Source organism: Colletes gigas, unplaced genomic scaffold (assembly GCF_013123115.1).
Source record: "Colletes gigas isolate AHSC1104 unplaced genomic scaffold, ASM1312311v1 Colletes_gigas_Sc00011, whole genome shotgun sequence".
NCBI classification, from domain to species: domain Eukaryota; kingdom Metazoa; phylum Arthropoda; class Insecta; order Hymenoptera; family Colletidae; genus Colletes; species Colletes gigas.
In genome coordinates this window covers 8,188,882-8,214,819 of record NW_025106640.1, presented here as the reverse complement: position 1 = coordinate 8,214,819, position 25,938 = coordinate 8,188,882, and the positions used below count along the sequence as shown (strand labels likewise).

The 25,938-nt window shown below is 42.3% G+C and overlaps 2 protein-coding genes across 5 annotated transcripts; one reads left to right on the top strand and one right to left on the bottom strand.

Moving 5' to 3' along the window:
- Positions 1–130: 130 nt before the first annotated feature.
- LOC122398523 (protein purity of essence) lies at positions 131–24,842 on the bottom strand. Of its 4 annotated transcripts, none has more exons than XM_043398464.1 (45): positions 24,306–24,842; positions 24,052–24,149; positions 23,513–23,964; positions 22,896–23,420; positions 22,661–22,824; positions 22,316–22,550; positions 22,119–22,236; positions 21,824–21,999; positions 21,551–21,719; positions 21,238–21,467; positions 21,036–21,159; positions 20,733–20,959; positions 20,154–20,363; positions 19,873–20,060; positions 19,644–19,785; positions 19,283–19,560; positions 18,885–19,191; positions 18,640–18,797; positions 18,320–18,553; positions 18,010–18,221; positions 17,762–17,939; positions 17,403–17,660; positions 17,124–17,315; positions 14,558–17,039; positions 14,305–14,465; positions 14,071–14,220; positions 13,933–13,965; positions 13,617–13,818; positions 13,347–13,536; positions 12,881–13,276; positions 12,209–12,798; positions 11,999–12,115; positions 11,597–11,809; positions 10,560–10,739; positions 10,316–10,490; positions 10,062–10,212; positions 9,615–9,993; positions 9,223–9,525; positions 8,927–9,159; positions 4,564–8,836; positions 4,018–4,472; positions 3,620–3,944; positions 3,377–3,536; positions 3,231–3,305; positions 131–254 (listed from the first exon to the last, which is right to left on the bottom strand). In XM_043398464.1, the coding sequence occupies exons 1-44, from the start codon at positions 24,425–24,427 to the stop codon at positions 3,244–3,246; spliced, it is 16,227 nt and encodes a 5,408-aa protein (XP_043254399.1). In that variant the 5' UTR covers positions 24,428–24,842; the 3' UTR covers positions 131–254; positions 3,231–3,243. The 4 variants fall into 4 exon arrangements, with proteins under 4 accessions (XP_043254399.1, XP_043254398.1, XP_043254401.1 ...); XM_043398463.1 differs by lacking the exon at positions 131–254 and having other exon boundaries at positions 3,196–3,305; positions 24,306–24,580; positions 24,645–24,842; XM_043398466.1 differs by lacking the exon at positions 131–254 and having other exon boundaries at positions 3,196–3,305; positions 21,824–21,978.
- LOC122398524 (protein will die slowly) lies at positions 145–2,638 on the top strand. Its single transcript, XM_043398468.1, has 8 exons — positions 145–280; positions 348–444; positions 532–695; positions 773–862; positions 1,240–1,379; positions 1,459–1,690; positions 1,768–1,855; positions 1,924–2,638. Exons 1-8 carry the CDS (start codon positions 185–187, stop codon positions 2,022–2,024), a joined length of 1,008 nt encoding a protein of 335 aa, XP_043254403.1. The 5' UTR covers positions 145–184; the 3' UTR covers positions 2,025–2,638.
- Positions 24,843–25,938: the final 1,096 nt, after the last annotated feature.

Below are 25,938 nucleotides of genomic sequence, written 5' to 3'. Positions count from 1 at the left end.
ACAATTTGTCGTTTTAACGTGAAGTTAGAAATTTCTTTTGGATCTTTAAACGAGGTTCGAATGGCAAATGCACTGAGAATCGTCAGTGTTTCTAAGTGTAATCTACCGTAACATTCATTCATATGCACATATCGGTTAATATTCCGTAAATCGTTGATATATTGTGATCGAAACTCATCCGAAAATGGTACCACTTGGACCTTCACCAGGGCATCAGTCATCCGTCAATAATACCGCAACTGCACCTCCTGCCACTGGAACAAAAAGCAGTTCCACACTGGTTAGTATTATTTTTCCTTCGCATTCCATCATCATTAAACTAACTGTATTTCCCATTTTTTTTTCAGAAACCAAATTATACTCTGAAATATACATTAGCAGGTCATACTAAAGCAGTTTCTTCCGTGAAATTTAGTCCTAATGGAGAGTGGCTTGCAAGTTCTTGTAAATAACAATTTTTTCAATTTAAATGTTACTTTATGCTTTGTAATAATTAAGTTAAATTAACAGGGGTTGTTTTTGTCTTTCTAGCTGCTGACAAATTAATAAAGATATGGGGATCCTACGATGGAAAGTTTGAGAAAACCATATCTGGCCATAAGCTTGGTATCTCAGATGTAGCATGGTCTAGTGATAGTAGACTATTGGTATCTGCATCTGATGACAAAACTTTAAAAATTTGGGAATTAAGTTCCGTAAGTTTCCATCCGGCAATACATTGATCGGGGACTAATAAAATTGCTAACATATTTTTTGTCTTTCTTGCTTCCAGGGGAAATGTTTAAAAACATTGAAGGGTCATAGTAATTATGTTTTCTGTTGTAATTTTAATCCACAGTCGAATCTTATAGTTTCTGGCTCTGTAAGTATTTTTTTAAACATCCTTGTGTATATACAGCTTCATGTATTGCCGAGTATGCAAGCTTCTAAATTACTGTACACGTAAACGTACCTAACGTCGCAACAATCGGAAACTATATTTTCTAATGCAAAAGGAAAATCAGTAAAAAGGTAAAAAAATAAAATGTAAAATAATGTTTTATATATATTGTACAGAGTAGCAAGGTGTATCATCATGGACAGAGTTAATAAGTAAAAATATAGAGAATCTTTAAAAACGTGCGATAAATTATAATATCACAAAAAGGTAGCTTACGTGTTCACGTAAAAAGAAGTTTGTGCGCATAAATCTTTTAAAAGTACGTTTGCCTAAAATATTGATACGACGTATATTATTAGTTCGACGAAAGCGTTCGAATATGGGACGTAAGGACCGGAAAATGTTTAAAAACGTTACCCGCTCATTCGGATCCCGTAAGCGCGGTACATTTTAACAGGGATGGATCGTTGATCGTGTCTAGTAGTTACGACGGATTGTGGTAAGCACATGATTTTTAATTTTACATGGACATGTGGATGTATCATGTATATGTAATTATACGATACACGATTATATAGTCGAATTTGGGACACAGCATCAGGCCAGTGCTTAAAAACTTTGATAGACGATGATAATCCTCCAGTATCTTTCGTAAAATTTTCACCAAATGGAAAATACATTTTAGCTGCAACATTAGATAACACGTTAAAACTTTGGGACTACAGCAAAGGAAAATGCTTAAAAACGTACACTGGCCATAAAAACGAAAAGTACTGTATATTCGCAAATTTTTCCGTCACGGGAGGAAAGGTATGTAGCTCTACTGCGTTTTCTGTGAAAGCTGCTGTACGCATTCTGTAAATTATTCAATTTTATTATATTCGTAGTGGATCGTTTCGGGTTCGGAGGACAATATGGTATATATTTGGAATTTGCAGACCAAAGAGATCGTGCAGAAACTGCAAGGACATACAGGTACAGCAATTGAACTACAGTTAACACTTTGGTGGTATATTAATTGCAATTTTTTTTTTGTTTCGCAGATGTCGTACTATGCACAACGTGCCACCCAACGGATAACATTATAGCTTCGGCCGCTCTTGAAAATGACAAAACTATCAAATTATGGAAAAGCGACACGTAGAAGGGACACGTCGGTTATGGATGGTTTTATTGAAACTTTCAAGGTGCTTTTGCACTTGTTGAATACACACTCTCTTTTTTTTTTTTTTGTCTCCGAGGCTTTCTTAATTCTCGATCGCAGCACTATTTGTAATTTCGACGGTCGATTCGTCTTCCGTGTTACCGTGGAAAGTGGAATTTCAGTTTCATAAGCGTAGAGCTCTGGATGTGGTACCGAACGTTAATTCGGAAAATGCAACTTCAAACGCCATACACGAGTGCGCGCACAATCTAATCTACATAGGATTCTAATTAAAATCCATTAAGCTGAGTAGACCATGTTAGAGAACAGCAACGCTTGAACTAATGGTTTAAAAGATAAAAGGGCACAAGCATAAAATGTAAATGGCAAAGTTATATGCTTAGATGAACAATTTCCTCATTTTTGATATTTATCGTATAGTTAGTCACTTTATTCTTGCATCTATGCGCCACTTATAAAAACACGTATATAGTTTTTCGTGTATAGTCCAAAATAAAACAGTGCGTAGAGATATTATTAAACAGTTAACATGTATTAAAAAAAAAAAAATAAAAAGAATAAGGAATCAAGCGAATCAAAACGAATGCTTGTAACATGCAGTTATGTAAACAAATCGAGAATAAAATATATATTTTCGTACCTGAAATAACGTATCGTGAATTTGCAGTTTTTTATTTATGATTAAAGAATGCTGCGATTGCTATTGATTAATTTTTGTCATTTAGCTCAACATAGTTGAAGGGTTGATCGAAGGTCAAATGCGATCGAACAGAAACTTTGGGTCGAAGTAAAAACTGCAAATTGATATTTTGTATTTTATTAAAGCACAGATTTTTTTTAACGTACAATTACAGAATCGTATAACACGCGCGGTACAGTGAATAAATGAATTTCTTCCCTATCGAAAGCAAAAGTTAACTCGCGATTTACAAAGCGAGTATATTGATTATAATTACCTATATTAATCGACAAGATGACCGGTGTGATTTACCAGACGAATCTTCATACACTCTTCGAAAGAACTAAGGGTAGACGCGAGCGGACAACAAGTACGAAGCAAAGAACAACAAAAATAAAAGGAACGAAATTCAGGTGTTCGAGGAAAACTGCTATGTTATAATATTTATGTAAAAGAGTTTGTTTTTTTTTATCAACCGTATTCGTATTTCGTATTCTTTAATATACCTTTTTTTTTTCTCTAACCGAGACCTCGCAGAATCTCATTTATATACGTGGAAGGATTCACTATTTCCTCCAAGTCTGGAACGAAAATCAAATTAGAGTTTAAACATTTGTAAAACTATTTTTCACATTAACCTTTTTTCGCTTACCGATGACGTCACAGAATTCTTCGAAAGACGTACAGAGTAACAATTCGTCGCGATAAGTAGCAAGCACACGTTCCGAGGCTTTCAGCATGGCTTCGTCGTTGTGCCTAATGTATTCGGCCAAAACCGAAGGCCACTGATCATCCGACAATACGTTCACTTTCTAAAAAAAGAAAGAACGAAGAAAGAAGCTAACGTCTTAAAAGATAGAACCAAGCTAATTAATATTCAATTAGAGAAACGTACCTTGAAAAAATTAGCATAAATACAGTTAACTAGTCCAAAGAAGATTAAGGCGCTTTTGTATATCGCATAATCCTTGACGGTAATGTCGACAATTGTCTTCGTGGCGGCTGAAGGCGAGACGTATCGTTGGTGAGCAAGAACGATTAATCTGTTCAAAAGAGCGAGCCTGTTCATGTTCCAGCGGGCCGGCGTAAGAAGCAGAAGAGAAATGGTGCATTGATAAAACGGTCCTTCGGCGTCGTAACAACTTTCGAGCCAATTGGGACCGGGAGGTGTTCGCAAAAATCCGGTCAGCGCTTTGTCTTCTCGCGTGGCCGATCGCGTGCTAGAAAAATACACAATAAAATAAGCTGATCATTTCGAAAGAGAGCACCGCATACTCGAATTAATTTACATACGTATTGATTACGTAAAGGGCCATGTGAATCAGATAAGGAACCATGTGCATATTCGATTGAGGTCCTCCTCCCCCCGTATCTTCGTGAAAACTTTTTTCCTGAGCAAATCGTAATAATAACAATTTCAAGTCGTGAACAGTCGAAGCGTAAGATATGTCGCGATGACTGGTACACTCTTGCAAATAGGTATTGTGTCTCGCTAAGCAACTGGCGAAAGCAGACTCTGGAACTTGAGGACCCCACAAAGGCAAGAGCCCGTTGCATTTGGTGTTTGCATTTTGCAACGCTGCGCTCTCCCATTCGTCCCTGGCTCGTGCTAATATTATAGCCGACATATGGCAATCGACGTGAACAACGTTGAAATGTGTAACAGTCGTGTAGCCTACTGTTTTTCTTTGCTTCGTTTCAAATTCTTCTACGTTGCAGCGTTTCGTGAATGTGTAAATGCCCAAAACCTGTGAACAAATGAACGTTCGTCGTTAGCAGCTGATACAGATGAGGGAGACCCCACAGATTTACAATTAAATTCAAAGTTACGATCCTTACCATGTTTGGTTTAAATTTGTATCCTTCGCGGCAGATAACGCAGACCAGTCCCGTCTCATCACCCAGATCTTCCATTTGTTGAAGGATCGTTCCACTGGCCATCACCTGGCCCTTGTCGTTCGTCTGCATGCCTAACGCGCCGAGCTGTCTTTCTCGCATCGCCATTGCCAAGCGTTTCTTCTCGCTGCGCGTGTGCTGTCGAGCCTCGTCGATCAACTCGGCCACGCGTTTGTTTGTACATAACGCCTCCAACAAATTCTCTGCCAACGAACCGACATGCTCGTCCGAAGATACTTGTTCCAGTCTGTGTATTATACTGATGGTAACTTGCGACACTGTCAGCTGAGTCGGCTCGTGATCGGTTGCTAGGCCAGTAAGAAATCGCAGAATGTATTTGAGCGCAGGCTTGGATATAAAGTCCTTCAACTCGTCGCTATCCGTTCGCAACAACGTGGGTTTTACGCAAGGCGCGTGCACTGTTATATATTCGAAAGCGTCTTTTACAATTCCCATACTTATGATATAATCTTTTAAGGTATTTCCAATGGCGTTACGTTCGATGGCTTGTGTGAGAATGCAAAACAATTCGAGCTTCTGCTCGTCCTCCGTTGTGTGCTCGAAGTCGAATTTATAAAAATTTAGTACAGGTTTAAAGTAATCGCAGAGAAGAGCCATTTTCTCTTGATTGCCATATGTGAGCGCAGCCAGTACACGAGCGAGATGCGCCAATACGTTGTTGCTCTGTCTGACTGCCGTGGTTTGGGTACAAGAAAGTAGCGCTTTTACGTGGTCAGGTCCACCTAGGGTACGCGAGAAAGCTTCGAAACTGAACAACGGTTGCGAGGCTGCGTGCGTTAAAATTGTTTCTATGATGTCCAACAGCTGTTCCGTGATTTGTGCCTGTGAATTCTCCGACTCGGTCGCGAGACAACGTTGCAGAACGTCGAGGAACACCGTAACCGCTCCTAACTCGGGCTTACTTAGGACTTCTTGGTTCTTTTTGACTTTAACCGATAGTCGGAACAGTTTAAGGAGAACTTGTAGGAGCGGTCGAGCTCGATTCACGTCCTGTATGGCGGCCAATCTGTTCAACATTACTCGGAGGCCGCCGCAATCCGCCAAAACGTTCGCCATTTTGTAGACTTCTTCGTTGTTCACTTCCTGCTCGGTACTTGCGTTTAAGCTTTCGACGAACTCTTCTGTCGCGTCTCCAAGCAGTCCTCGTACTCGATACACTACGCGCATCGCGTCGCAATCTCCGCCTTCCAACACCCAGATTTTCTTGTAGACTTCTTTCACCGGCAGATCGAGGCTGATGATCTTGTTGTTGACCAACAGTTCCATACCGTTGTCATCCTCCAACAACGTGACCAATTCGCAGTCCTGACAAATTTTATTTTTAACGTCTCGCATCACTGGTCCCAATCCGGGTTCCAAGCTGCTGTATGGATTCCCCACCATTCTGCCTTGAAGGAAATCTTCCTGCTGCGAATCTTTCTCGAGGGTCAGAAAGAATTCCCCGACATCGTTCTCCTCCGGATAGATGATCGAGCAGAGTCTTTCGAAGATGAACACCGGCGTGCGCACATCTTCGAGGCTATATTTCTGTACAGTTTCGACACAGATCGCCATGAACGCTTTGGTCTCCTCTTCGGTGCCTGTGGTCATCTCCTCGAGAAGTTCCAACAATTTCTCCTGAGTATCGTCGATGAGCCTGGTTCGTTGAACGACCAGCCTTCTGAGGGAAAGATAACCGTTAAGGACAGCTCCTACCAATCGACCTTTATACTGTTGCTTGATGTTCTCATGCTCGAGGAACGACGCCATTAGTTCCGTCAGCATCTTCAGCGAGTAACCTTGCGCCAAATCGCTGGTCAAGGTGGTCTCCTCCAAACGATGGAGCTCTTCGATCTCTCTGGTCAAGAGATCCGCGAGCAAGGTCATAACGCCCTGCACCGCTAAAAATTGTTTCCAAGGCGGTTGTCTGATTAAACTTTGGTACAATGTGAGGAACTCGGTGCTGCTCTCGCCGGCCGAGCGCAATTCTTCTAAGTAACACGTGAGCAGTACCAGTACCTCCTTCTTGCGTTCCGTGCCTTGACAAAGACTCTCTATCATGTTGCAAGCAACCTGCCGCGCGAGTCGCGAACTTGGATTGAACAGAACTTCCTTCAACCAAGCACCGTCGGCCAATTTCAACGGTTGAATGCCTTGCTGTCTCGCGCATCGATTGCGCCATCTGTGCCCATATTTCTCCATTAGATAGAGTACACGAGTCTCTTCCTTCTTCAGCGGTTTGCCGCCAGCGGGTGGTTCGATTTTCTTACTCGGCATACGACGAATCCATTCCGAATACGAATGCTTGAGATCTCCGTTCAGCCATTTGTTTACATCGATAGTTATACTACCTTCGGGTGGTTGCACGGTCGCCAGAGTCTCGATAGATTTGTCTTTGTTCTTTTTAGAGACCGGTTGATCCGGCTTCACGAGACCTTGCAGTATCTTTAGACACGGCAGAATGATGTTCTCCATAACGACAGGGCTTTTCGATTCCTTGCAAGCCATCAAGAACAACTTCATGACACATCGTAGCTTTTGTTCCCAGCAAGAATCTTCCTTTTGTACGAGAGCGGCTAACAGCGCCATTTCGTGACGCACTGCCAGAGACAGATCCGACGTGGGCACGCGTCCACGAAGCGTCAAAGTGATACGTCCAGTCAACAGAGAGCAAAGTTCTTTGGTAGATTGCGAATTGTCTTTGGTAACAAGGCAGAGCAACTGTCTGACCTCCTCCTGCATCTGTACCGTACCTTTACGTAAATTGTGTTCGACCAGTTCTTGAATCAGTCCCTGTTTGCACAGAACTTCTTTGGCGATTTGGTTGGTAGCAAGGGAGCGTAGCAGAGTCAGACAGTGTTCCGTAGCAGCGGTTGCACAGCCGTAGCAACGGCCAACCGTTTGCGGTGTCGCGGCAGCTACGATCTCGATTGGTTGTGTCGCCTCTTGCGACGATTCTTCCGTGGCGACGGTAGGCGTGGCTGTGTCCGTTGATGCAGAACCGACGGCGACGGTCTGACCTCGCTGTTGGCGATCGTAAGCCACGAGCTCTCGTCGACAGGCTAAAACTCTCTGTATAATCTTGCTCAGTTCTTCGAAAGATGTTTTACATTCGCCACAGTATCTCTGAGCCAAGAGTTGTATAGCTCTGTTGACTTGCGTGCTTCCGCTCGACACTTGAATGGCGGCGGTACCGGTGCCGTCCTCCAACACGCGATGCTCCGATATTTGAACCAGTAACATCTCTAACGTTGGCTTGTTCGAAATAAGAGTTTTGTACACTCTGTCAGCCTTCTCGAGCAATGCATTGATCGTTGCCACCGTTTTCTTTCGATCGTCGTCGCTCTCAATCGGATCGACGGCGCAACACGGTCTTCCGGTGAGCGTGTAGTCGAATTTCGCGTATTTACAGAAGCCACATGCGTGACAGAGGAACGGATCTTTCTCGTCGTAATTAATCGCTCGACATTTGTGACACTGGAACACGTTTTCTCCGCAATTGGCGCAAACGCCTGGATTCGCAGGCACGCTCGCGGAACACCGTGGACATTGCAGAGTCTCGGAAGACGCTTGAATGTTCTCGTAGAAATCCGCGTATTCGATCATCAGATTGCAAGCGACGATCGGAAGGGGGAACTCCATTTTGATCTCAATTTGACCTTGAGCCAGCGTAATCTTCTTCGCTTTGTGCCACATGGCGGGTCTGTTTTTCAATTCGACCACCGCCTGAACCGATCGATTGTTGTAATATATATTGATCGTGCGCACCATTTTCGTCTTCTTTAGATCGCCTATCCGCAGCGTGATTCGACCGATCGTATGACTTCCAACTAATTTCACGATTTGCGTGGTCGTCGTAAACTTGGAATCAACCTTGATCGAAGAAAGCTTGATCGTCGACATCGGAACTTCGGGATTACTGCAGACCAAGCAAGGCTCGCTCTCTAAATAATAGCCGTCCAATTCGACGAATTGCGCGAGATTCGCATACAGATTAGCGTTCGGATGACGCGCGAGCAACTGATTTTGCGCGCGTAATACCAGGACTGCTTGTTCCATGTAAGAGTGCATCTTTTTACCAGCGTGAGGTGTCTTTAAAGAAAAGTAACCGAGTAAATCTACGAATTGTGCAGCCTTTCGACCGTAAGCAGGTAACAGGGGCCATAGTCGCCACATCAAGTCCAGTAGAACTTCTTGATCAGCCGGGCCACAATTCCTACAAAGAGACAGATTTGGCACAAGATGCTCTTAATAAAGTTCCAAATTAACATTCATGTTGAGCAGTGTTATTTGCAAAGTTGCTTACTTGTAAATAGCCAGTACAAGAGAGTGTGCTTGCCAACGGACATTGGTGTTGTTGGTTTCAAGTAAGAAAGCTTGAATGAATTTTGTCAACAAGCTTGGCGACACTTGTTTCTGAATTTGTTCAACTAACGCTAAGCATTGAGTTTCCTCGAATTTGGCTTCCGTATCAGAATCTTCGGACTTTTCGCGTTCTCGTCTCTCCTTTGTCGCTCCTATAGTTGCGGATTTTGATTCCTACACGGAAAGTAAGCGAATCGGTGACTATCGCTGCACTGCAGTTTACCAAAAGAGACTTACCTTGGTTTTGGTATCCTTTGTATCCTTCGACTTATTGCTCGAACATATAGCGCATTGTAAAAGCTGTAGCACCGTAGGACTGACGCCTTCGTCCAAAAGCGTTGATATAGTAAACAAATAGGATAACACAGTGTTCTGCTTCAAGCAGAACCGCTGCCAATTTCCAGTACGGCTAGTAGCAATTTCGACGCAGCATTTTAAATGTTCGATCAATTCTACCAACGAATCATACGGTAGGTTGATGGAGTGTGGACGCGTTTGATGGGGCTCAAACCCGCCAGTGGCGCAGCACTGTTGCACCGACTAACAAATGAAAATTTATTTATTTAATGTACTATATTTCAACAAAAGTTCTTCTCCATTTATATGCAATACGACAGCAACAACTTTACCTGAGCGTGCGAGATCAAAGCGTGTAAATCGCGCAGCTGTCTGTACTTTTCTTTATTACCACAAATGAAGAGAAGTAACTTGCGCACGTGACGTCTAACGACCGGTGTTTGATAAGACATCATATATTCGCAAAGATAGAAATACCACGGTTGTTCGAAAGCAGGTTGGGCTGCTGCACTTTCGGAATATTTGTGTACTTGGTATGGCAACCGTAGTACTATTTCCGTCAGTAACTGTGGATACGGTTCGAACACGTCACCGGCATGCCCTTTAACGTACTGCCGCAAAAAGAATGGTGACATATCCGGCGGAGAAGTTGAAAAGTGTTCCTTGAGCAGCTGACCGCCGAGGGCAGTTCCTGTTTCTTCAGTCAATGTCCTATGAGATGTAGTACGAGTTAGCATAATATTCTATCTGTAATACAGACACGCATGAGGCGAACTTACGTTTTCCAATACTCCAATAACGCTTTCAACAACGTCAAACAATAGTCGATTATTCCTGCTTTACCAAGTATCGTAGCTACCGTTTGAGAAACGAAATTTGAATTCTCTGTTTGAGTCTTAGCAGTGTGTTTCAAACGGGACATTAATACGCCTAAACAAAGAAAAAACAAAAAAAAAGAAACAAAAAAAATAAGAATAACATTGAAACAATATTGTCTACGCGTGTTTGTCGCATTATTAAACTCGACACTCACTCAGTAAACGCATGATGACCAAATGAACCTCTCTCTTGTTAGTACGTTGACATATATTAGTCGTGTCTGGTTTATCTATTTCCAATTCTTTCACCAATATTTGAAGCAATCGTTCGACGCAAGCTCTGTCTTTCTCCTCTTGCCCGTCCAAGTCTGACGTTAACATTAACAGAACCTGAAATGAATATTAAGGTAAAGGAGAAAAATGTTAAAAAGAACATTTTGTAAAAAAATAAAAACATACCTGCAACAGTGGAACGGCCAAAACTCCGGGTACGTTCATCAGATTTGGCACAAACTGCATGAGCTTGTCGAGCAGTAACAGTCGCACGGTGTGTAGTTTCGCGGTGACTTCGCAGCTCGTCGTATCATTCTCTTGCTCAGCAGCGCGTTCCTGTTCCGTGTTCTCTTCTTGTTCGGCGACCTAACAGAATGATTTAGCTTTTGTACAATTTAGTTTCACTAAAAAAAATACAATGAGAGGAAAGAAGAAAATATGGAGAGTACACGGTATGGATCACCTCTGGTGAACTTTCGTTTTAGACGTTTACAATTATAGATGATGAAACAAATATAGCAACTTACTTAAGTCAGTTTCGGGTAATTGTACAAGTGATGCGCTTCTTGTTAGATATGAGACTTGGACACAACTTGATACAAATCGATAAATATCACTAATATGTGGCGTACGTTAAGAGCAACAGTTGTAATTAGTGTTGAATATGTTTAGAAGAGACAGACGATCCGTGAGAAGGAAAATTTCGGTTTACATATGTATATAAATACCAAGCAGTACTATTATCTTTTGCATTGATCGAAGCCTGGGTACCCATTGTCTACGTCCGCAATATTGAAGATTATTGGAGTTATAACAATCCAAAGATTAACAACGTTTCAGCCAACTGTCCTAATATTTATGAGCGACAGTGTACATGTAAAATTTTAATTGCTTTAGGAATTAAATTTTACTCATTTTATAGGAATTAGTTTTTAATAAATTGGAACATTATGAGCGGAAAGGGGAGTCGGAGGTCGAGATAGAAAAAAGTCAAAAACAATTTCGACCAAGAACTTCTGTGCGCAAATTGGTGCAATACGATACGATGCATAACTATAGTTACGCGCCGTACCGAGTATCGACAGTCTACCGTCATCAAGGTAAGAAGAAGGTAAGCAAGTAACGATGCGGCAACGGTAACGGCGGACGACAACGATGGCAACGATGGCAACGACGATGACGATGACGATGACGATGACGATGACGATGACGATAACACTTACGGTTAAAGTCGCGTGAAGACCCACGGAATTAGTTTCCGAACGTGGCACTTGACTGACTCCATTTCCTCCGATCGGAGGTACAGAATCGGGAACGTTGTCTCCGTACACGGAGCTCCTTCCCGATACATTATGTTCCCCCATCATGCTGTCTACGGCACTTCCTCCGCTCTCGCTTCCACTGCTCTCGCTACCCTTGCTACCACCACTACGACCCTAACATAAAATGTGTCCCATAACGTTACTACGACCTGATACAATTTTTCATGGTTCTCCCTTTCCCCTTCTCTCGCTGTTTTTTTTCTCTTATTCTGAGTAAATAGCAACAAGAGCAGAGAGTAGTGAAAGTAATCGCCAAACAGCCTCGAGTACGAGTCGGGAAAGCTAGGAGTGGAGCAAACTCACTTGTTCCGCCGGGGACGTCCTCAGCGTGCTCCCGTCGGTAGCAGCAGTCGATCCCTCGTCGTCCGACCCACCGGCGGATGCAGTCGTATCCGAATAATGTCCCCCGCCTTCCTGACCCTGAACGATTCCGCGTAAACGCAAACATTATGTACATCTCGATAAGATTTCATTCAACAGTAGCGCATCCAGCAGAAAAATTAGTACGTTTACCTGATTGGTTCGCTGAACTTGAACCAATCCTTGGGCCGCTAACGCTTGCAAGCTCTGTAACGCCGGTCCAGTCAAATTCTGAAGGCTCTCCAGTCCTTGCAAGTTCGACAAGCTTTGTTGGAATCCTTGCCGCAGTGCTTGCAATTCAGCGCCACCCCCTCCCTCGTGATCTTCCAAACTCAGCGCGATCGCTAGTTCCACCATTGCCTCGTCATCGGTATCAGGCGGTACGTCCAGTATTTGCGGGAAATTTCCAGCACCTAGTAATGTTTCCAACGAGTTTACTGTTCCTCTTGTCGATGGTCCGCTGCTGCTATCGGTGACGGAACTGGAGCCACCGGTACAATTGCTGCTGGTCGTAGCGATGGACGACGTTGCTGCACCGGTCATTGAACCACTGCTGGAACCTTGATTGCTGTTTGTCGCGAGCATAACATCCAGTGAATCGATCTCCAGCCTGATTGGTTCGATGTCAGGTATTCGTTCCATCTCTTGATCTATCGTCGATGTGGCCGATGTTGCCGCCGTTGTGATATCCCGATGCAGTTGCTCCGACGATGTTGACTTTTCTTCCGAGTCCACGATTGCACCTACACGTTCAAACATAAAACGCGATTAACCATCTCGAAAAATTTAAACCAATCGATCGTCGCCGTTGATAATTTTTCTTACCTGGAGTGCTACAGTTAGGGGGACTCGGTATATAAACCCTCCTTCTTTTACACCTTGGCCTGAGCACACGAATTATTGCCTGTTTAGCGCCGAAACTGATCGTCGTGTCCGACGAAAGCAGCATTTGAAGGTACAGTTTCGCGGCTAAAGGAACGTTCTTCTCAACGTCGCAGGTTGCGAATGCGTGAATTATTTCCACCATTGCGTGAATCGTTCCCTCGGCATGGGTTAGACCCGGAACAACTACCGGCGCAAGAGCCATGTTTTTCGGATAAGCCATATGCAAGGACCACAACACTTCCATAAGTTGCATGACCAGATGCTGTTGGTGACTTTCGTCCGCATTTTCACGCGTCTGATTAGCAGCATTTAGTCGATCTTTTTCCAAAATTGGTACTAAATATCAAACAATAAATACAGGCTGTTAAAAAGAGTGTTTCAAAAAACGAAAAGCTATTCGTCTTACCATCGGCCTCATCTATCAGTTTATTCGTGTACTGTTCGGTAAAGTTGGCAAGATTTTGCGGTCGCGAAACGGAAATGCTTCGAACGATAAGCACCAGTCTGTAAAAGTTTTCCGCGTCTATATCTCGTGGATCGGTTATCTCTCTCATCGATTTTAAAGACGACAGTACGTGTGATAACAGTACGTGGTCCTAGAAACATAGTTGTTTTACTTTTTTTTAATCAGGAGACCGTTTTATTCTTTTTACAAAATATAGTACAGTTAGCTTACATTGTGAAGATGATATCCCTGTTTGGATTGATGCAGAGATGCCAGGAGCGCAGTTGTATGCATCTGTACCGATGGCGGAGTCGGTAGTATCAGTAATCTCGATGCCTTTTCGATAGCCGTGCTTTTCAACGGCTGTTTATTTTCATCGTTCGACGATACACTGAACGACAATTCTAGAACTTCCAGGATGCCTGCGATCATTCTACGATATAAAACAACACTTCGAATAGTACGATTATCGTTCGTATAGTAAATTATTAGATGTCTCCTATCGCTCCAAATTATCAAAACCTAATCGTATTCAAGTTCTTCTTACCTTTCGATATTAAGGGAATTGTCCTTCGTGGAGCTAAAGCATTGTGCAACGATAAAAGATTTCGTTTTACACGATAAACGAATTTACTATATTTCAAGACAGAATTTGAATACGTTTTAATCATTATTCTTTACATACCTATCGACAGAGGACAGTGGAGCAGGCGTAGCGAGAGCATTGTCTGTATCGCTATTTATCGTTGTTACTGGTGCAGATGTCGATTGACCAGTCACTGGTGTATCTTCTATTTCTTCGGGCCAACCAAAGGCATCTTTCGTTTTACCGTATCTGAATGCGCGAAGACATAAAAATTTTTACACGTCAGGGTATTAAAACATAGAGATATTAATATCGTGCAATGGTGATACGTACATCTTAATAGAATCCACCATAACGATACCCTCGTGATCTTGGGAGGGCCCGAAAATGATAGTTAACTTCTTGTCAGCTTGAAGACTCTCTTCTCGAGTCAAGGGAACATCAAACCAGCGACTTTTGTTCAAGACCGTTGTATAAATAGTTCTGCCGAATACCTGAGATACCGTGCGACAGAAACGAGCAAACAATAACATAATTTTGCGTAAATAAAGGAAATTCAAAGGCAACATTCGTTTGTTATAGATACCTTGAGGTTAACCGGAGCTCTTTTAACATCCTGACTTCCGAGCAATACTCTGATACCCGTTATAACAAGAACAGGGTCATTGTTGGTAACTTCGACGTTGAATCCCATTGCTTTTATGGAAACAACGTACATTCCAGGGGTGTTCAGCCTATGTTTGATTTGCGCGACATTGTAAATTTGTAGCAAATCATTGCCACCGAATTCAACATCGTTCATCACTTGACAATGCTCGAAAAAGTCGATAGGGAATACAACGGAACCGGACGGTTTTCCAGTTTTCGTTGCTTTCTTCTTTCGCGTGGGTTTGACCACGGCCATCGTGCCTATTGGTTGAACCGTGGGTGACATCCAGTATTCGGTTTGCTCCATCCCCGCCATATAAATTCTCAGACTTCCGTCCTCGCACAACAGTATCAAGGTAGTCCGGTGCTCGGCGTTCGAGCTTGGATGCCTTATCGCGACCATATCCATTATTTTAGCCTTGGCGGGAATAACTTTAATTTCCTGAATCATTATCGTATCAGGCTTGATCATCAATATCACAGGGTTATTGCTTGTCTGTAATACCGAGCAGATCAGTCCAGGATGATTCGGTACTTCGCTCCATTGACACAGCGGTTGCGGTTGATTGTTGTTAGATTTGTTTCCGTTGAAACTTTTATTGCCGGCGAGGTTGATTTGAAACACGACCGTCACATCGAGATCCATGTTCTTCAGAGGCGCGATGAAACTTTTACCGCACGCGTAACTGAAGAAGAGCAATTGCAAAACGTGCGAATAATAAATCGACACACCGTCGCCGCCAACCTGGCCGTTATCCTTTATTTCCGGGTGATACACTTTCAGAGTATTGGTCACGTAGAAAGATCCGTGTACCGCCAAACTTTCCTCGTCCATCCTTTGGCCGTAAATATACCCGGACGAGGACATAATCAGTAGATAAAAATTACCATCCTCCGCGCACATGAACGTACAGTCCCTGATCTTCCCGATCGGCAGGAGGAAATAATATTGAGGGAAAAGCGGGTCTTTCCCAAGGTCATAGATTTTCACAAAGTCTGCGGTGACCAATGCCAAACGAGTTTGAGATCCAGGCAGCCATATTGCTTTTATGATGAAATTACCGCTTTCCAGCTGAGGGTACAACACCAAATGATCGGATACTGTTCCCGAGGTATTGAAAGTTAACACGTGGCAATCTTTGAAACCACAGACTGCCAGGAAGTCTTCGTTCCAATGGTTACCGGTTACCGATAGCACGACAAATGGTACCGGTGCAGAAGCGAGTCTTGTTAAAGTCAATTTTCGTTTGGACGAATCGGCCTGTTTTAGCAACGCGCTTAATTGCAGCACCGTTATTTTTCCTTTCTCGTGCGAGACCGCCAGGTGTTGTCTTTTGCCGTGCGGCGATGACAGGCAACACATCGCAACACGGTGAATCATGTGAGCGGATAATAACTGTCTGATGGTTTGTCCCTGATCTCCCGAATAATTCATTCGTACATTTTCGAACGCACCCTCTTGCGAGCCCAATGTAGGAAGCATCAGTTGATCGGTATACTCGAATTTCTTATCGATCGTGTGTAATCGTTTAAGCGCGGCTTGCGCACGCGCGTGACAACCGACTGCCGAATTCTTTCTGCAAGATGCGTCCACGGCGGGTACCAGCGGACGCGTTAGATCCACCAACGACGATACCAAACCACTTTTCCAAAGATAACTGTGTATCCAGTCTTTCGATCCCTCCAGTTGTTTCGCCAAATGCGTGTGTCTCTGTTTCTCGCGTCCTTGTCTCTCCTGTTTGTCGTAAAAGTACAAGGGGCTGGAAGTTCGTCGACGCAAGCTGCTCGCGAGCAGCAGATCTCGGTTCTCAAGAGATGTTCCGTGTGCGTTGCTATAGCTTGAACCGATGCCACCGGTCGAACCGCTGGCCGACGCGCTCGTGCTTCCAGTCCCGGTGACACCACCGACATTATTCTGGTGTTCCGATGCTTGGAGGCTGCGTTTGATCAAGGCTTGACAAGATCCATCTTCTTTGGCACCGCAGTCGCAAAAGAAGTTTCCGTATTTCGCGTAAGTGACGTCGTGCTCGCGATGACATACGCGAGCACACACCGTACAAACACCGACACCGTCCACCATATGGCAGGTGTGACAGTGATACCAATGTTGATTCATGAACTCCTTGTGAGTAACGAGGAAGGTGCAAAGTTTATTGCAAAGATTGTCCTCGTCGGAGTCCTCAGCGGCGCTGTCTTCGTCTTCGTGCGGAATTTCATCGACCCAATCGCTATCGTTTACGTCGTTGATCGGTGTAGTACCTTCCCAAGGGGGACTAGTCGCTCGATCTTGAGAATGGATGGATCGAGGACACACCGCGCTTATTACATCCGCTATGTAGTTCAATATGCAGCAACCAGCTTCGACGAATGCCAACGGTTTGTCCAAATTCTGAAGATATTTGCTCGTCAATTGTTCCTTGCTATACAAGAACGAATACATCTCGTTTAATTGTTCAAAATGAAAGTTAAAAAAATATGGTGTCACAGGGACACTGAAACGTTACCATAGCTCGATCCATTCGATCGCGGCTTTGAATAGCAAAGTGTGTCCTTTCTCGGAACCGGCGTCGGCCAAAGTGGACATAACGTTCATCAATTCAGGGAAACCGTTACCCTCGATCGCGGGAGAGAGAATGTGATAAGCTAATGGTATGAGGGCTTGTAAAATCGTAACTGGTACACCTTCGTCCACACCGCTATACGATATTTGTGAAATAAGAAATTACATGAAAAACAACATCGCACAATATGCAGAGTGTTTGAAGAAAGTAGAAAAGCTTTACCTTTTTTCTTTAACTATATAATTCGTGAGAGCTCGCAAAAGTCGACTATTTTCGTGCATCGAATGTTGTTGTTGAAGTTGCTGCTGCTGCTGTTGCTGTTGCTGCTGCTGTTGATCGTCGGTGATACTTGCAGACTGGTTGTTACTTACGGAACCGTCCGACAACAAAATTGCCCATTGAACTTGTTCATTGTTTGGTGCATTATTAACGTCGTCCAATTTCTGCGTATCTTCAGTCGTACCAGCAACGGCAACCAACCTATCGTTCCACACTTTTCATTAGTTATATCCAGAGTCGAGTAAAATGTAATCAGACTAGATATCCAGAGAAAAATATTCACTACGTAGACGTATACTTACGCATTCGCTGTTACTATCGTGGGTGTTTGCACGTTTGTAGATGATGCGCTCGGTGAAATACTCGTTGCTCCTAAAATGACTTGTTTCAACCAGGTTTGTAATTTTTCCGTTTCCACGTGCGTCAGATTCGTTACAGATCCGCAAAGACGTTCCAGCGACGCATCGCTTCCTTTTTCCGCTATATACAAAAGATACAATATCATTTAATTATTTGTATCTCTAAAAAAATTGTTGTGAATGTACTATACCTGTTTCAAATAGCATGTTGAAAAAGCGTAAAACGTGAGTGGAAAATTGGCGAGATGTTTGCGGGGACGTTACGCACAATAAAATGGAAACAAGAGATCTGTCGGTATTTGGCGCGAAAAATAAGTCCAAGGCCTTGCATCCGACTGGCTTGTCCAGTAGTTGTTCCCAGTATTTGATAGACCGTTTTAAGATCTTCTCATCCACGGTTATGCTGAAATGTATAACCGTGAAATTGTTACATCAGACATTCTTATACTTTTATATAGAATTATGTTTCTCTTCTAGAAACTGTAGCCTACAAATACTCACTTCACAGGATCTTGGACATCGTTCGTATACTCGATTATCAAATTGTACGTGTGACGTAAAATATAGAGATGTTCTCGCAGTTGTAGCGTTTCATTGTCGTTGTCTCCCAGCAGTTTTGTCAAGGTTTTGCTCGCCATATCTCGAAGATAGTCCGTGCGAGCATCCATAGACAATGCGACGAGAATGTCCAATGCTTGCGAACGCACGTCCGAATTTTCCGGCGCTGTGGCTGGACTAACGAGAAACCCTATCTTACACTTAGTTGATACGCAACGAAGGAACATGAACGAACGAAGGACAGACACGGGATTGCAACTTACGTGACATACTCCACCATAAAAGCGACCAAGCTGTGCAGTAAATTCTTCAAGGATGGATTAATGGAGAACGTCGGATATTCGGACAGCGAACTCACGTGATGGTTCACAGTTGCCAAAATGTAACTTTCCGCTGGTATGATGTCGTTCGCATATGTGTTCTAATGTTAAAGTAAGAGATTAAAAAGCGTAAGAAATTTAAGAAAAATAAAAAGAAATAAACAAAAAGCTGTAATGTTTATACTCACCCAAGGAATATGAGCAACACCGATGGATTTCCATTTATCGAGGATCGACTTTACGGAGTTTGGTAAAAATGTGATCAGAGATGCTTCGGTCGCCCAATTCGCGCCTGCCATAGCAACAACGTCCTCGAGTATCGAGAAATCTCGTACACCGTATTTGGTATCTTGTTCGAAGGATTCGAGCATTTCGTGAAGTATACTCGATCGACACGAGGCTAAAATGGACTCGGTCAGCGAGAGAACACGAGGAAGAATACTGACGATCATTTTGGTCGCATTCGTGCCACCGGATTCCGAACTCTGCGAGCTCCTAAAAACGTTTACGATTGCTTAGTGTATCGTCGGGGCTGGGCAAATCTTATTCTCGATTAATGACTGTTACGTCGATCGATTCAACTTACTTCGAATTTTCAATATTCTCGTTCTGACTCTTCGATATACTTTCGTCGAAAAGGACTTGTAACTTTCCAACAACCGCAGCCAAAATGCACAAAGAACTGAGCTTTGGCAAAGCACTTTTTGGCATTACTTTGTCGCTGAAACTCATGTCCGGTTTTAAGGCAGTAATACAATTTTTGGCAACTGTAACGTCGTACTTGACGGAATTGACGGTGGACGATACCGTTTTCAGAAGATTCTCCGCGTATTGGGTATACATTCCCTGCCTGACCAAGCAGTCCTGCAGAACAATAAAGATTTTACATAAATGTAATACGTTTAAAAAGATCTGTCAATGCTACGATCGTAATCGATGGTGTTTACCTTCATCCAGCTGGTGAAAGTTTTGTACGCGGCTCTGGGCCCCCAAATCAGGGAATGAAGTAGCATCGGCCCAGCAGGGATTTCTTCACCGAGAGCCAATTTATCCATATAAGGTGTAGAGGGCGGTAACATTAACAATAGTCTGTGAATAGATTTTACAAATAAACCTGAATGGACGAATCAATTTGATAATTATTTCTTCGATAGTCCTTATCAATACGATACATACCGCCAACATATGGAAAAGCAGTATCGAATAGCGCACAGGCCTGTAAATGTGGGCGTTTTGTCTTTGCCGTCGGTCCCCACTTTCTTCTGCATATCCGTTTGATTCAACACGTTCAAAATGTCTATTAACGCGTCGACCAACAGCGGGTATTTCATCTTATCCGGCGCGCCCAGAATGAAATTGCATGCCTGTAAAGTAGGTGATTCCGCTGATTGTATCCGCGAAAAACATTCTAGAACCGAGACGAATTCATTTCCAGAGAATTCAAACGCGATACCAACCAATCCATCCAACTTTCGAGTATCTTGATTATTGAAATCCGTGGTAGAAAGATTGTAGAATCTGGGCTTCATTGAAAACTCGTCTTGCGTGCCGAATTTACGATAGTTGTCCTCGATGTCCGTCCACGGTGTAAAAACACGAGCAGTTTGTTTGTTGCCGTCTTTCGCGTCGCAAACCAAACTGGTAGCCGAAAATAGATTCCATTGAACCTGCATGCCGTAATTATCCAAAATATTGTCAGTAAATTGTTTCTCGCGCGTTGAGAATATGAAAATTTGGAATCATACGGCGGGGAAAAATGTACAAGACTCTTACTACCACTCAAACGTGCCTGTCGATTCGGTGGCCCTGTTATCTTGTGTCTCGTTCATGCACGAACTCAACATTGCTTTTGCATTTGATATTTTCATGTTATTCGGTATAATATTTAGAATAACGTGTAAAAAAAAAAAGGAAAAATGTGACGATGTAAAGAATAATGTGAATAAACATGGTGTAATGAAGTGAACGGGAAATAACATCAAATGCTTTCTATCATGATAGTGACGATCAACGAATAAATTATATAATTCGCTTACTTGTTCGAGTAACGCAGGAGGCGCGTCATATAGGTGTTTCATCATATATTCGAGCAATAATAACAAACGCGATAAGTGCAGTAACTGGGAATCCTTCATTGGAGTTTTGACTGCTTCGCTACAACGTACCGCACCGCTACCGGTCACAAGCAGTACCGATTTCTTTTGCATCAAATTCAGAGAGTGGAATAGTATCAAAACTAATTGAGCGTGTTCCACGTTTAAGTCTATAAAAAATTTCTCTATGAGAACTTAATCCAGAGGTCGTAAAGAGAAAGAAATGTTACAGAATTATGTTTATACCTTCATTTTCCGCTTCGAACGTGGAAGGTGGATTGCATACATTTTCTACCATAGTCGTTACTAAACGATGCCATATACTTATGCAAGCGGCTTCTTTTTCCGATTGAGGTTTCAATAAAAGTACCTACCGACAATAACGCTGCGCATCAGTAACAGCGAAAAAAGAAATTAAAAAAAACGAATACTCTAAAATAATACACACTTGCGCTAACACGCTCAAGGTCCTCGGGTACACCTGGAGCGGCCACGTGCAAGGGGTTGTGCCTTCGGTACCGGACCAAGGATTTACTCCTAAGTGATGAAGAAGCGTGTTTTGTAAACTTTCGCTCAATGTATTTCGAGCCAGTAAATTGTGAGTGTAACGACTCAAGGCTTGAGAGAACTCGGAATACATTGTGCCCAACGTAGCACCGTAGAATACCGAGATGGTACCTAAAACACAGCGAATACAAGACAATGATATTATCGATCATTCGCGTAACCATCGATAAATTTTTAGATGAATTCAGAATTACCGGTTTCCGTTCTAGCTGTCTCGTGATCTAAATCTCTGATTATCGCTGCTAATATGACCATTTGTTGTTCGACCAGGCCATTTACCACGTATTCACGCACGTACGAACTTCTGCTGCCGATTAAATGTTGATTCATAAATTGAAAAATTTTAGTGGCCAACGAAATGTACTGTAATAAAAGAAGAATCCAACTGTTCTATTATATTCTCATTTCTACATTCGTAAATGTAGAAGGAAAGGATAGAAGGCACGAAAAAAACAAAGGTTTCTTACGCCGTGAGGTTCGCGATTATCAGGAACGATAGTGGTCATTGTACGTTCGACGCTGGTTTCGTTGCTAGGTTCTTTTGCACCGTTTGCGGGTGACCCATCAGACGGAGCGATAGTTTCTTCGAACCATAAACCCAATATAGGTTCGCTGTCCTCCTCTATCGACAGAACAGTTTTTTCTGTATAGCGAGAAGACGCGTTTATTCTATTAATCATCTCGTTAAAACACAATGCCAATCATAAAAGTAAAAGACAGTGTTTCTATTTTGCATAATACGTACAAGCATAAATATCTTACCTTCGTCGATAGAGTTATCCGAACAGCTCAGCAGATCTTCGTAATACGTCGTGGAATCAGATTGACTTAAAGCATCACCCTCAAAAGGATGTTTTTGCACTCTTTTCAAGGTACAGGCCTGCAATGTATTTATAAAGGAATTAGAAAACGAAAGCTCGTTACAAAACGATCAATGAAATTTGCGAATTGCTATTGACCTTTCTATAACTGATCGTAGCCAAGTAAAACAAGAGATGATTAAGCGGTACAGCTTGGAGGAAAGTCACAGCTCTCTGAAGCGCACTAGCAGTGGCCAATATATCTAAAGGTGCCGGATCAGGAGGAACTGTATAATCGGTAACTGCTTCGACCGATACATCTTCTAAAAGAGCACTCATTAACGTGAGGGCGTGAGAAGCTAAGGCTACAGACAATACACCGAAACCTTGCTGGCTGAAATCCAAATATATAAAAATTTTCTTCTCGTTCTAATCGACTGCTAACACCACAATAGAAGATGCAAACTCAAAATATAATATATCGCGAGGAAGCAAATGTCTTACACTTTCATGAGATTGACACGAGCCGTTCCATCGCGTGCTTTGCTCGGCGATTTTCCTTTTTCTTCTTTTCCTTTATCCGCCGCGCTGACACTGCTCACCGAGAGTTGAGCTTGCAAGCCAGCTACTAACAGCCATACTCCAATGAGCAAATGATTTTGCAAAATCTGTTACGTATAATTAGTAAATTACTCGTACGAAAATCAGCGAAACACAGTCTTTGCGTAAAGTTTCTTACATGACCGCCTGCTCGCGTGCTGTTTTTAATCACGTTCGAAACTAGTCCAAATATTTCCAAACTCCTCTCGACGACTGTAATAGCTAAGGCATCGTATTCCTCTTCTGTATTTTTGACGCTCTGACTGGTTTGAGTTCCGGCAGAAGCATTTGTACTACATTTCGGCGACACGGCATTCGTTATACCAACGATACTGGACGCGGTTGCATACACGATCGAACAATACAGGCAAGACATGGTCAATGCGGACAACTTTTCCAATTTTGTCGGCGTTAAGGGTTCCAATAAAGGTAAGGACATTACATTGTGCACAACGTTAATATCGCTTGCCACAGAATGCAGACTATGACGTACAGTGTGTGCTTCCGAAGCATTTCCTGGTAAACTGAAACCCTTCTTGTTCAAATATGCGTGATATTTGCGAGTATATCGCGATAAATAAGATAGGTTCAAACACATATCCAAGAGGGTGTCACCGGCACCCATATTTCTAAGGATATTTATATTATTTGCAACAAACGTAGTCTGTAAAATAAAACAGTATATTCAACAAAATTATTCTTTACGTTGCTAATAGTAATACAATATTCTAGGCAAAATGATATTTATACACTAACCTTTGTGTCGAAGCAAACTTCATTACTAGTGCCGTCGTTTGTAGTTTTACTGGATCCGTCGTTAGAGTTGTCAACAATGAGAGGCATAGATAATGTAAAGTCTTGTAGGGGCATAGTCAATTGTTCTAGAATACCACTGGATAAATCCCCCCGAATTCGTACAGAATCTTTAGAGGACTGGGAAGCATCTTTTTCATTTCCGGATGGTGGTAATTTAATATAAGAAGGTATTTTAGAATTTTTTATAGTAGCTATTAAAGCTACTTCTTCAGCAGATGAAAGGAAAGATTGTCCAATGCAAAGAGCACGAATTGGAAGCAACAATTGTTTTGTACTGAATACAGTAGGAGTGCCATCGCCCAGTTGTACTCTATGCTGAGACAATTTTTCTACGAGACGACGCAGTAAGACTCTGCACGCTTGACAAACTATCGATACTTGATTTTTAGAAACTGTAACACACAAAGAATGAAATCAAAGACCGCATCAAATAATCGAAGAATGGTATTGTGCAGCAGGTGCGAAAAAATTAAACTTACAGGTACTAGCGCAACCGCTCAGGTAATCCGCCGAAAGGGCTGCTACGGCCGTATAAAATGTTTCGTATTGTTCCTCGTGGGAGACAAATTTATTTTCACTAAAAATGCAATGAGAACGTAAAGCAAAATCAATCGAGAAACCGTTTAAATTAATGATCGTTCGTTTCAGGGCTGTCACTGATGAATGTACGTTTCTTGGAAACATCAAAATTTCCGCGAAAAAATGTCTTTTCGACAAGCGATATTATTCTTACCTTTTCACAATACTCTTTGCCAATTCGATTATCTCAGTCTTGTCAAACGATCCCTGCGAAACCGCTAATATTGGTTTCATTATTGATGACCATTCGTCGTTACCTCCACTCTTGGCCGCCATTTTCGGAACTGTTCGACTTTGTTCGAAACTCAGTCCTCCTCGACAGCAATTTACCTATACACCTTTACGAATGTCGTGTAAACGTTTCTTTTACGTATCACGTAGTACCTTCACTCCTTCAACTTGCTCTGACTTAATACACACAGATAACACCTGCGCAATTTTGAATCTCTACATATTTATAGTGAACTTTATCCACATGCGTGTCTACGCTTACTTATTGTAAAACAACGCATTAGAAGTAAATAAAGAACGACGATGAATAACACAAAACAGTTGAGAAGGATAGATGAAGGATATCGGTCGTCACGCGTACATGTATACAGTCCAACTAAACAAAAAAAGTCTGTCTTCCTCGTCAAAAATACTCAGTCACTTTTTCGTGTGAACAATCAGAGATATTAATACGTTTCGTTTGAGGGGAATACGGCTGACGGCACGACCACGCAAATACATCCCCACCTTTCTCAATAAACTTGTAGTTACCACAGTGATAAAACGCTAGATGGCGTTAGATAAATTATAAAGAATATTCGACTAGTGGCCAAAACAATAAGCTTGTCGACACTTGTTTCACTATTGCATTCCATAGCTTTCAGAAATCAGAATGGAAAGCTCAAGGGATGCATAAAGATTCTTCATTCATTTTACGTTATTATAAACTATCTAAACACTCTTATACTTGCGAATACATTGAGACTCATCGTTAGATAAACTGTTCGTTCGGCGAGAAGAGTGAAAGACAGGATTGCTAGAAAAAACCTAATTGCGATCTTCCCGCTCTTTTCAAGCTCCTGGTTTTTCACTCTTCTGTGAACTTTGTGTTCCCCTACCACATTTTTTCTACTACGTCTTATACTCCCTACTACTACTAAGGAATATTGTAAGCCATGCTATTAGGGGATCCACCATTTACGATAACAATTACTTGACCATTTACAAAACCGTGAAACATATTTAGGAAAAAGGAAGGTACTATCTGAAAAAATACATCAGAAAATTGAGCCTCACGCTTTGGTAAAAAGTATATTCTTCTCAAAGTAACCGGTGACTATAAGCGTGTATAATTCAAAATTATCTAAGTTTATTTTGACGCTCGAATAGCTCAAAATTTACGTCTAATCGTAAGTCCAACTCGTTCGTATAAGCGACACGTGCTGCGGTTTTGATTGTTCGCTCAGCTATGGAGCTCAGTGACATAAGGCCAAATGATATCGCTACTTTTGGCAACTTTGTGCTAACTACGTAAACAATTTCGAGGAAAACAACGCAGTACATACTTCCGGATGGCTTCGCCGTTACCATCATAATTATTAAAGCACCGTCGAAAAACTCGAGGGTTTTCTTCCGTTTGCCAGCATTACTCCCATAAACAGAGTATTACGTTTGTTCTTCTCGTATACTCAAGTATATAATATACAACGAGTATATATATATACACATACATACAAAGAAGCGGTCAGCCTAAATTCGAACAATTTTTTCGATTGCAGTAGTAACATCGTGTTTAC